General features: G+C 57.8%; 1 protein-coding gene across 1 annotated transcript in view; it reads left to right on the top strand.

Annotated features, from left to right (window-relative positions):
• Window positions 1-11,402, top strand: part of TG (thyroglobulin) — a 152,913-nt gene extending 141,511 nt beyond the window's left edge. Inside the window, 5 exon segments of the mRNA XM_006753290.2 lie at window positions 2,304-2,485; window positions 4,029-4,136; window positions 9,541-9,675; window positions 10,130-10,320; window positions 11,184-11,402. Of these exon segments, the coding sequence (XP_006753353.1) occupies window positions 2,304-2,485; window positions 4,029-4,136; window positions 9,541-9,675; window positions 10,130-10,320; window positions 11,184-11,293 (726 nt within the window). The 3' untranslated portion in view covers window positions 11,294-11,402.
• Window positions 11,403-12,450: the final 1,048 nt, after the last annotated feature.

The following is a 12,450-nucleotide window of genomic DNA, read 5'->3' as shown; positions in this document are numbered from 1 at the left end:
GGAGGAAAGTCCTTTGTCAGGGAAGCCAGGGCGGTGACTGTGCTCTGAGGCCTGCATGATGAGGAGGGGCAGCTATGGGGCCAGCTATGTGAAGAGCCAGTGCAAAGGCCCTGGGGCAGGGATTGCCTGGGGGACAGAGGAGGCCAAGGGTTAGAAACCCAGGACAATGGAGGCAGTGGTGGGAGAGGAAGTCAGACGTGTCTGAGAGACATGTTGGATGGGCTATCATCGGACATCAGAAAAGTGATTTTATTCTACTTGCAGTGGGCCGATGTTGGAATGTTGTAAGCCAGGAAGTGATTATATTGACTTATCTTTTTAAATAAGAGCATTCTGGCAGCTCTGTGAAAAACTGACGCTGGAGGAGTGACAAAGGAAATAGATGCCAGATTACACTGCCGTGAGGTCCCAGGAGCGAGCGCATATGTTAAATAGGGGTGAGAGACAAGGTATCGGTGAGAAATAACCAGATTTGGGGCGTGCGTTGGCTTGGCCGTTGGGCATATGGCTTGGGAGTCCAGGAGAGAACGCCTGTGGGCACAGGTCTGGAGTGAAGCCAGGAAAATTCGATGTCACCAAAGCCAAGGAGAAAAGCTTCCGAAAGGAAGCCGCGGTCAAGCACCGGATGTCACTGAGAGCAGAGGGTGATGAGGACAGCGATCGGCTGCTGGACCTGACGGTGCCATCCTGCGTGGCCTGGCTGAGGGCCATTGCAGCTGAGTGACGGGCAGGGACGCTGAGCAGTGAGGGCTGCGGGGACAGCAAGAGCGAGGAGGTAGGCCCTGCGCTTCCAGAACCACGCTTTCTCCACTGCGCCATTGCCTCACGGACGCAGACGCCCACCGGCGCTCAGGGGCACTCTGTCCTGGCAGCTGCAAACCACGGAGGACCCTCCTCCTGGCCTCTCCCGAAGCCACGCCAGCCGCCCAGCCATCCCCTCCCTCGCCATCCACACCTGACGGGCTAGTTAGTCCTTCTCGCCGCCGAACATTCTCTGCTGCAAAGATGTGTCAGACGTGGTCCATCCCCAGCTCCACTCGAAGCCCCCAAGGGCAGAGAACTTAGCCCGTCCTGTCCCCCGCTGCGTCCCAAATGCCCTGCCACCTGTCCGCACTCCGTAGACACTTGTCGGAGGAGCAGTGAATGCTCCGCAGCTCACCAGGATGCGCTGAGAGTGTCGGCCGGGGGCTTGCAGCCTGATCATATCCCCTCCTCCCGTTCTAACCGCAGCCCGGCCTGCTTGGAGATGTCCACAGACACAGCCACACATGCCAGCGTGTCCTGATAAGGCCATTCCGCTGTAGACACAGAAGCCTGGAAATATGTAAACACACATCCTAGGACCAGACGGGGGCCAAGGGGCCTGGGCCGCACACTCACAGCTGTGCCCCTGATGTTCTGCCGCTTCCTCTTCAGAAATGAGGACACTGAGTCCTGGGCAGGGGGTTGGGGGGGATGGTCCTCCCCAAGTTCCCCCAGTGCAGATGGGAGGGAGGGACATGGGGACGAGAAAGGGAGGCAGAAAGAAAGAGAAGGGGCGAAAGGAGATGGAGAGGGAGCAGGAGAGATGGGGCAAGGAGGGACAGGGGAGGGAGGGAGGAGAGGAAGGGGATTCCCATGTGGACACATGTCCCCCGAGAGCCACCTGGCTCCCCCGACCGTCCTATGTAAAATGGCCCTGCCCTGTGGCTCCCACACTGCAGTTTCTCATCACTGCGCCTGTCCCTGCTGAGCTGCACAGTTATTTGCTTATTTTCCGTCTCCACCCACCAAAACACGGGCCCACGGGCACGGGGAGCCGGTTTTCCAAGGCCGGGCCGCCGTGTCCCTGTGAAAGCGCAGGCAGCCATCCTGCCGCCTGACTGAGGCCGTGGCTGAGCCCGGCGTTAGCTGTCCCACAGCCCCAGGCGACACGGCAGTCCCGGGAGGGAGAGGCACAGGTGCAACTGTGTCAGCTCGAGATGCAGTCTCACTCCCTGCGGGCCAGGCACCGAGTGATGGCCCCACGGCACGGACCGGTGGTCCTCACACCCCCTGCGCGGGGGCCCCCACCTGCCCATCCGGGTGTGGGAGGAGGCACGGAGGGCAGCCCATTGCTCACGATCACACAGCTGGAAGGAGCGGAGCTGGATCCGCACCCAGCAGCCTGAGCCAGCACCCGTGGGCAGGACACCTCGTCCCCCTGCTTCCCAGAGAGAGAATTCCAGAGAAGGTTCTGAGCAATACCTGCAGAATCTGACTGGGGAATGAATTTTCCTCTCTCTCTCTCTCTCTCCCTCCCTCGCTCCCTCCCTCCCTCTCAGCAATTTGAGGAAAGTCAAGGCCGGACCAGTAGCAAAACAGCCTTCTACCGGGCGCTGCAGAACTCGCTGGGCGGTGAGGACTCAGACCCGGGTGTGCTGGCCGCCGCCACGTGGTACTACTCCCTGGAGCACTCCGCTGACGACTACGCCACCTTCTCCCGGGCCCTGGAGAACGCTACCCGGTAAGACCGGGCACACGGTTCCTGCCACCGCGGCCCCTGGTGCCAGGGATGCCCAGGGCATGAGAGGGACTGAGGCTTGGACCCGGTGCTGTGCTGTCCTTCGCGTCATCCGGTCAGTCCCCAGCGGGGTGCCTGCCTGCCAGGGGCTAGTGAAACGCTGACGGAGAGAGAGTCGGGCCCAGCCCAGCAGGGCGGACTCCAGTCTTCCCTTAGTTCGTACCTTCCTTCTCTCCCAGCCAGACTCAGGCACTGGCCTCCGTGGGCCTCCCCGCCTCCGGTCTCAATGGCAGTTTCTCCCCACAGCGCGGCTCTCATCTCTGTCCCGCCCACCACTCTTCCAGGGGGACCGTGGGATGAAGCACAGGGCCTTCACCTGCCCTTCCAGAACCTCACCCCAGGCCCCTCCCTCAGAGCCTTCCCTGCAAACACTGGAGCTGCCTGGACACCGGCTGGCGGGGAGGTTACCTCCTCACTGAGGGACTCTCATGGGTGTCAGACTGTTGTTACAGCATTTCTGCAGGGTGGGCCCCTGGGCCCATTTCTCAGCTGAGGCGATGGAGAGTCAGGAGTTGCAGGGAGGGCTGAGTGGGATTCAAACCCTGGTGGCTCAGGCCAGCTGCTGCGGTGGCCCGGTTCTAGCCAGGCCAGCCCCTTCCCAGCTCCCAGCCCTGCACTGCCCCACGCAGGGCCCACTGTGGCCAGTGCGGACTTCTGAAATACATTCCCATCACCCCAAAGGGGAGCAGGTGTGAACCATGTCCACCTCCTCACTGCTGACATTTGGACTAGAACAGTGGTTCTAAACCTTCTGGCCCTTTAATACAGTTCCTCATGTTGTGACCCAACCATAACATTATTTTCGTTGCTACTTCATAACTGTCATGTTGCTACTGTTATGAATTGTAATGTAAATATCTGATATGCAGGATGGTCTTAGGCGACCCCTGTGAAAGGGTCGTTCGACCGCCAAAGGGGTCGCGACCCACAGGTTGAGAACTGCTGGACTAGAACATTCTTTCTGGGGAGGGCTGTCCTCTGTATCGGAGGATGTTTATTTTAGCAGCATTCCTGGCCTTGACCTACTAGATGCCAGTAGAAACCTTTCCACCTCCAGCTGTGACCACCAAAAAAGTCCCCAAACGCTGCTAAATGTCTCTGGGGGTGGGGGAGGGGTATCTCGGCGAGAGCCTCGGGTCCAAGGAATCCTGGGCACGAAGCACCCTGAGCTCTGTCCTTTAAAACGCGCAGCGCTTTTCTGTTCTGCTCCATCGGCTGCTGTATGTATTTGTTTTATCATAAAATGTTTTGCTCCCAAATCAGTAAGTGATATTGCTGCTCTGAGAAGAAGTTTGTCTACAAGTCTCCTGATCCTAAGATGCTTCCCCGTGGACACCAGCGTGTGATCACGGCGGCCATAAAGCAGACTGGCCCATGTGCTCTCTGCAGGCCTGTGCGAGGGGCTTGGTGGCCGAGGGACCGTGCCTGGGAAAAGCCTGGGCCCGGCACAGTTGTCACAGGCCCTCCTCTGTCCTCCTTCCTCCAGGGACTACTTCATCATCTGCCCCGTGATCGACATGGCCCGCCACTGGGTGAGGAGGGCCCGCGGAAATGTGTTCCTGTACCACGCTCCCCAGAGCTACGGCCACGGCAGGTAAGGGCGCTGCGTGGCCACAGTGGGTGTTGGCAAATGGAGGGAGTCTGACGGCAGAGAAAAGAGGGCGGGACTGAGCAACAAGTCCTGACTCAATGACCGGGGACTCATCCCTTCACCTCTGTGGGCCTCAGTTTCATCATCTGAAAAATGGGTTTAAGAGCAGCAGCCCCTTTAGTTCACGGTACTGCAGGAAGGGAAAGTCAAAGAAAAGATACAGGAAGTGCCTTGGAATTGCAGTGTTAGCTGTTGCTGGGGAGGAAGCCTTCATCCCACATGTCTATGGCTCTGAAAACAGCAGGTGAGGCAACCACCTCATTTGACAGGTGGGGTGCGAGTCCATTCTATTCTAGTTCAAAGGCTCCTTGGGGCTCAGTGTTGCCATCTGCAAAATGGGAGTGGACGGGTGGGAGAGGCCACGTGCAGTGACCCTTCACTGGGCTCTGTGGGACCCTGCACCCAGGGCCCAGGAGGAGGAGAGCGAGGTGGAGGGCCCGAGCTCCCGGCCCCTGGCTCGCTGTCTCACACTGAGACTAGTGGAAACGTCAAGGTTATGCCGTTTAGAGAGGCGTAAAAGGCAGTGCACTCGGTCACCTTTAAGGTGCGGTCCACCTCTCAGTTCCTATCATTTTGGGGGGCAAGAGGCAGAGATGGTGGTCGTGGACAGAGGCGCAAAGTATCCTGATTAGAGAAGTGCCTCTGGGGTGATCACCGTGGCTAGAAACCCGCTCTGAGTCTTATTAGCTCGGTGACCTAAGCAAGTCACTCAACCTCCTCGGTGACTCAGTTTCTTCATCTGAAAAATAGGGGTAGGCGTGGGACTACCTGCTTCAGAGGGTTCCCGTGGTGATGAGTGAGTGTAGCCCACGGGCCCAGTGAACTGTAAGTGCTACGTGTCCCGTTAATTCTTGTCCATCAGGGCGCATCCCTGGCAGCACTCGTGCCTGTGTCTTCTCGCCCCACCACCGTCTGGTGGCTGCCATCTCTGTAGTAGACGCTGAATCAATGAATGAATCACAAAAACTGATTTGTTGGCACGTTTCTCTCGCGCTGCCCTGGAGCTGTCGGCCCTCTCATTTGTTCCTGGCTCGGACCCACAAACTTAAAATAGATGTGTGCGCCTTACGTGTTCAGCCATCTGTCTCGTGCCTCTGTTCCGTGAGCATACATGAGCTCTCCTGGCATCGCCAGTGAACAAAGCCCAGTAAATCCCCGCCTTCTCCCTGACCGCCGTTAATGCCTCACAGACCAGCGTGGCTCAGGGACGGCTCACCTGCGTTATAGATGGGATTTTTGTCCCTGAAATTGAGGGACAAACTCTGTGAGGAAGGACCTGACTCTTTTGAATGGGTAGGGCTCTTGGGATTAAAAATCTACCCAGGCTCCACACAGGATGGGGGACCACTCTTTCATTTTGGGAGAAGTGGCTCAATACAGTGGAAGAACACCTTTTTTTGAGGTCAATTCCATCTTTTCCTCTGAGGAGTTCTCTTCATTTGAGCAGGTTCCTGTACCTCAACTTCCTTACCCATGAAATGGGTACAGTCACACCTGGGAAGGTTCAAATCAGTGGGCATTAAACACCTGGCACATCGTAGCTGCTCGTTATTGGTTATTTTCTCTTTAGGAAAAATAAGGTTCTGAGAAGAAGGGGAAAAAAAAACTTAAAATGACTAAAGACACAGCAATGTTCCAATCTTTATAAGTTGTCTCAACCCTGGAAAACAAAGCCGTAAATTCTAGACTGAAGACATTCTGTACACCACCTTCCAGACAGCTCTGTGCATTCCGGGGGCTTTAACATTTCACATTCCAAATATTATCTTTCTAGTTGACAGTTTTGGCGAGTTCGTTGGAATTGGTGGCTGGATAATGGCTGGATTCTTGACTTGGGGCCACTGCTCTGGCTATCAGTACATCCTGTGTGATTAATGACATTACTTCCCAGTGAAGATGGAAGTGAGTCACTTTCTGAAACTGACCACTCGGGTTTCGTGCCGTCGAACAGCTTGTGGTGTGCATTCTCTTCGATCCTGATTCGTCGAATAGTTACCTTCTGTGTTCTATGCCCCAGGCCCTCTTCTAAATCCTAGAGATGGAGCAGTCCGGAAGCCTCTTGGAACTAGCACTGTAGTCAGGGGGTGGGGTTGATGAGTGTCCAGGGACAGGGTGCAAAGAACAGACAACACACACAGAAAAAAGCAGCGTAAATTTGGATAATTACCCTGGGAAGGGGAAAGGGAAAAGGCGTGGCATGTTTGAGGATGACGAAGGAGGCCAGGAGCTGGGGTGTATTGAAGAGAAGGAAAGTGGTTGGAGATTCAGGGGGGAAAAAGACAGGGTTTTGCAGTTCACATAGGAGTTGGTAAACAGTGGTAGGCCAAAAGGTAGTATTTCATCTGAATATGGTGGGAAGGCATTGGAGATTTTTTAAGAAGACATGGTTTTCAGAATGCCCACTGGTCTTTTCTTTCACATTCGAAACACAGCTCTCTAAAAGCCAACTTTAAGAAAAAATAGAACCTAGACTAGAAACCCGGTTTTCCCCTGCAATGATCAGTTAGTTAATTGGAAAATCCAATTAAAATGGGGACTCCTGGTCTGTGGGTGAGATAGGTCTATGCCGCCCCCAATTCATTTTAATTCTATGCCTGTACATGCGTCCGTCGGCACGGTTTCAGCGCAGGGTGACAGGCCGGGCGGCGGTGCCGCGTGGAGCCCTCCCTTTGAATTGCTCACGAAGCCGTACACCCAGGGCTTGCTCTACGCCTGCTGCTGGGCTTTCTTGGAAGTGGGGCCTCCGCCGGCTACGGGATTGAGCTCTGTGATGCCCACAACACACAACGGGCATAAGCAGGTCAGAGGCTTGCACGGGGCTCTGGGTACACGGAGCTCCCTGGGGCGAGTCGGAGCTTCCGGCCAGGAGAGCCCAGCCCCTCTGAGCAGCAGCTGTGTGTCGGGACTGAAAGGCGCGGTGGGCCCAGCGAGTCCACAGGAGCGTCCACGGCGCAGCCAGACGTCAGCCACCGGCTGTGCTGGGCCGCAGGGAGCTATGGGAGTGCTGCGCGTGGGTCCCTTGGCGCCGGGGGTGGCATTGTGTTATTTAAAGTGAATTGGGTGTTCATTTAAAAAATAATTTTTTTGGTTAATCCTCACCCAAGGATATTTTTTCCATTGATTTTTAGAGAGTGGAGGGGAGGGGGAGTGACACAGAGAGAGAAACATCGATGTGAGAGAGACACACAGATTGGTTGCCTCCCGCACGTGCCCTGACCAGGGCCTCAGATCGAACCTCTAAGATACATGCCGTTGAGCAGACTCGAACCCAGGACCCTTCAGTCTGAGGGCCGGCGCTCTATCCACTGAGCCAAACTGGCTGGGGCTGGGAGCGCACTGTTTAAAGAATTGGGTGATGAATTCTTTTGTGGAACAGAAACCGTTGTCCATTCACCTGTGGGCAGAAAGTGAACTTGTGTGAGTTACATGCGTCCAGAGAGGCACACGCACAGCCTCTGTGTGCCAGCGACCTGGCAAAGCCTCAGCCCTCGAAAAAACCGTGTGGGAAGGGGCGGGTTTTCGTTCCTCCTGCTGCCCCAGTTCCCTCTGGAGGAAGCCATCCAGCGTTGCCAGCGAGAGATAAGGGGGAGCATAGTTTATGGGGATGAGGTCAATGAACTTCCTCCCACGGACAGAACAACAGGGGCAGAAATCTCCGAGCAACAGGCTCTCAAGTCAGTCCACCCAGATGGGCCGAGCGTGGGGCCTCTGCAGCATGAACCTCGGATCCATCATCCTTACAGGAGCCACCTCCCTGATGCAAGGAAGATCCCACCCACTCTCTCTGCTCACCGCCGGGGCCTGGCTCATTCCCCGTCCCAGCTCAGGTCCTTGTCGGCCAAGGTCAGGGGCCTTCCTCCCGTGACGCCATCTCATCACTGTGCTGCCTAATGAGCCCCATGTCCGTGAAGGAGGGTCCCTCGTGTGGGAAGTGAAGGGACTGGAGCTGCTTGCTGACTGTGTCGGCTCTGAAGTGTGGCCGTGGCCCTGGACTTGCTGGACTGCGGCTTGGGCTTCCCCGCAAGCCCCCACCAGCGCGATCCAGGGTGGTGGGCTGGCCGAGAGGGGAGGTGGGGGCGTCACGTGAAAAGCCAGCCCCTGTCTCTGCTGGACAGCTCAGCCGCCCTGGGACCTGCCGTGTCGGACCTTCACGCTGCCACCGCCCAGGGCCGGTCTTCACGGAAAGGCAGCTTGCAATGGCTGCTTAGAAACGGCCGGCGTCGCCCCCCCTTTAGACGTGGCTCTCGGCGCCTCTGGTCTCGGTTCTCACACCTTCCGCAGAGCCAGGGCCTGAGGAACTGCTGGCCCGGAGCCAGCAAGTAGCTCTGTGGTTCTGACGCTTTGGGTTGCCCTGGACCGGGAAATCCCAGCCTCGCTCAGTAGCGTGAAGCACTTCTCGGTACAATTCACGAGGCCCAGAGGGTCGGGGACGTGGTTCCCCGTCATAGCAGCTGCCACGCCCCCACCCAGTCTCACCCCCGTCCCCTCCTCCACAGAAAGCACACTCCACGCCATCACACGTGCTGAGTCTCAGCCCCAAACACCCCTCCCCACTCCCACTCGGGCTCACCCAGTCCTCTCCCAAGCCCACGTCAGCGTGGTTTCCTCTCTGACGTGGCACAAGCTGCCCTCCATGTCCTTGTCCAGACCAGCAGCCGCTTTCTCCTCCTCCGTGCACTTTGTAAACATTTCTATCCTTCGACGTCTGTCTGCCTGTCTATCATTAGTTCAAGCATTTTATTTTTTTGTGTTGACATCTTTGCATTTCCTGTTGGACCGCGAGCCCCATGCCAGCATGGCCGACTTCTCCCTCTCTTACCCCAGCACCCATTCGGGGTGCGGCCCAGGAGCAGTCAGCAAGGGTGGCTGGAGGACCGGCTCGTCCTGACCTCCTGTTTGCCACCGTCCTCTGAACTATATTCACATCCAGAAACAGCACACAGCGTCCCTCAGGCGGCATGGCTGTGTGTTTCCCACAATCCAGGTGCCCAACCCAATGTCACGGGTCCTTTAGAGGAGAAGGGGGGGCAGAGGGGAAAGCCGGACAGAGGGGCGTGCAGAGGCCGTGACTCATTGTTGCTGGCTTTGAGGACAGAGGAAGGGGACCGTGGATGGTGGGCGCTGGGCACTAAGAATGGCCTTCGGGTCGCAGCCAATGGCTGTGCCACAGATCTGTCCCAGGGGCCATGGACAGAAGGCCCATCAGCGGTACCGGCACCGCATAGCAGCCTCAACATAACAAGAGCACCGTCTTCATGGGGGAGGGACTCTGGTTGGGGCTCCTTGGATTTCTCAGCCGTGCACTGTTCCTTTAACTCCTGCTTCTCTGCCTCCCGTGCTCCTTCAGCCTGGAACTGCTGACCGACGCCCAGTATGCCTTCGGGCTGCCCTTCCACCCTGCCTACGGGGGGCAGTTCACTCCGGAGGAGAAGCGCACAGCGCTGAAAGTCATGCAGTACTTCTCCAACTTCATCCGATCCGGGTGAGTAGGCCGGGGGCCGTCGCTGTGCACCCTGCCCCTCCAAACCCAGGGGCCGCGTGATGGACCTGCAGGTGGCAGACCAGTGTGCTCGCTCTAGGCCCCCTCCCACCAGGCCCTGGACCCACAAAGGCATCCCAGAGACTAGCAAGGAGGTTCCGATAAAAGGACACCAGCACAGAGAGGCACGCAGCCTCCTGAGCGTCCAGACCCCCAGAAAGGCCGCGCTGCTGTTGCTGGGTCCTGAGCTCACATCTCCCTCCCCTAGAAACGGCCTGGGTGGAGTCGGGGCCTTCCCACCTGTAAGCATTTGGGGTGCAGCCGTTAAGGCCACTCGGACGCCTAAGGATGAGTGAGTGGGTGGGTCCTCGGAGACCAGGTGCGAGCGGAAGTGATCCCAAGGGATGAAAGGAAAGACGAGGCTCCCTCAAGCGTGTGCCTGCTTCTCCTTCCCCAGGAATCCCAACTACCCGCACGAGTTCTCACGGAAAGGGCCTGAATTCGCAGTCCCCTGGCCCAACTTCGTCCCTGGCGCCAACGGGGAGAGCTACAAGGAGTTCAGCACCCAGCTCCCCAATCGACAGGGCCTGAAAAAGGCCGACTGCTCCTTCTGGTCCAAGTATATCCGGTCCCTGAAGGCGCCTGCAGGTAGGGAGCCTGGAGCCGGAGGGCCAGGGGGAGGGCGGGCGCTCATGTTTCTTCCCATTTATTCTCCCGAAATCTCTCTGCCAAGGGCCTCCTGTTCCGTGGGGGCAGGAGAGGGAAGTGAGAGATAGAACACTGGGGGTGGGGGTGGGAGGGCTGTGGGACAGTTGAACGGGGAGAGGAGGTAGGACCTGGACCCTCAGCCTCGCTGCCCTTGGGAGACTGGTCAAACGTCTTGGAGAGTGAATTCTGGCCAGGGGAGAGGCGGGCATTCTTCCTCTTTCTGTTGCAATGGACTTCCTGTTGAAGAGTACTTCCTGTAGAAGAGCACTTCCTGTTGAAGAGCACTTCCTGTAGAAGAGATGTTACGGAGACGATGAAAGGATCCGTCATAAGGGCGCTAGGAATATCAAGATAAATGCGATGCCCTAAAAAGCTTCTGGGAGTGACGTGACCCAGGGGAAGTCCTTCAGCTTCCTGGTGCATGCTGGGAGCTGCAGGAAGCCAGGGGTGGCAGGGCCTCCCAGGGCAGGTGGTGCTGGGCTGAGCTTTGCAGAATGATGAGAGGTCTTCACGGGGAGTCCAATGAGAGTGGAGCATTCAGCAGGGAAGTGACCTCGTCCGACATGTTCTAGACTCTCAATCCCACTTTTACCTTCTAAGACCCAGAAGCTCTCTGGTGATGACCCCGAGTCCTGTCCTGCCAGTCGCATGTCCCTGCTGCCAGGCGATCTGAAAAGGCCCCCTGCAGAGCATTCCTGGGGAAGGAACGCCCCTCAGAGCCCGGGGTCTCTTCCAGTCAACAAGAGTGAGGGAGGGAGGAGAAGTCGGGTCAGGATCGCACCAGCCTTGCCCTCATGTTTCAGATGAAGCCAAGGATGGGCTGTCAGCAGGGAGTGAAGAGGAGGAGCAGCCGGCTGGCTCTGGCCTGAAAGAAGACCTCCCAGATCCAGGCTCCAAGAGCTACAGCAAGTGACCAATCCCAAGACTTCCACCCACCCTGCTAACTACCTCCCCTCCCCCTCCCGCCCCCAGGCTGCCACCTTGTTCTCTGAAATCGGCCCTGGCTTTCAATAAAGTGTCAACATGCAGTGAAACAGCGGTGACTCTGATGTGTTCCCTCAAAACTGCCCTTGGGAGATGCCGAGCTATGGATTCATCTTCTCATCTTATGCGTCTGACTGAGTTCTGAGCCCCAGGCTGCTGTTTCCTCCCGTCAAATGGTTGCGCAGCATCCTCTGTGCGCCAGGCTCTGTGCTGGAGGCTGAGGAGGGGAGAGCCCTGCCCTCTCTTGGGAGACGGGGGCAGGCGAACAGAAGTGACACAGGATCTGGGGACCCATGGAGGGCAGGCCCCAGAGTCCGACCTACGTGTTAGAAAGGATTCTCTCGTGAAGGTGCTAGGAAGGAGGTAGGAGGCCAGCAAGGCCAGTAGGGGGCTCAGAGCCGGAAGGAACGCCAGCCGGCCAGGTGCAGAGTCCGGGGTCAAAGGCAGATGCGCCCTCCACCGACTCTCAGCCAAACTCCTCCCACCGGGGCCCCCGGGGCCACAGCGCCCGCGAACCTGGCGGAAGGAACGCCAGCCGGCCAGGTGCAGAGTCCGGGGTCAAAGGCAGATGCGCCCTCCACCGACTCTCAGCCAAACTCCTCCCACCGGGGCCCCCCGGGGCCACAGCGCCCGCGAGCCCGGGACCTCCCGTGTCCCTACGACACTCGTGCAGTTGGTTTTCTTCCCTGTCCCAAAGGTAAACACGCGGGGCTTCAGCAAGGCCCGAGGGCCTGGCGAAGGTCACGGTCAGGAGCACAGGGAGCAATGGCGCCCGAGGCCGCGCTGGCAGGTCCGGGCCGGGTTGCCCTTGTCTGGGCCACGTTGGTGCAGACACGTTTGTGCAGACGCGTGGACTGGTGTCTGCGGTCACACCGATGCCTCCTGGGCTCCTGCTCTTCTGTCTGCTGAGGGTGGGGAGGTGGCTTCTCCTTAGACGGTCTGTTTGCTCCTTTTCCACCCAGAACATCCTCCCAGCTCTTCCATGGTAGCCCCAGCTTCTCAGTCAGACCGACAGGTGGTATCTACTCATTGTGGGGGTGGGGGGGGTCGGGGAGCCTACTTTCTCTTCTGGCGCCGAAATCTCTG

This window comes from Myotis davidii, unplaced genomic scaffold, assembly GCF_000327345.1.
Source record: "Myotis davidii unplaced genomic scaffold, ASM32734v1 scaffold30, whole genome shotgun sequence".
NCBI lineage: Eukaryota > Metazoa > Chordata > Mammalia > Chiroptera > Vespertilionidae > Myotis > Myotis davidii.
This window is presented reverse-complemented; position numbering and strand designations above follow the sequence as displayed.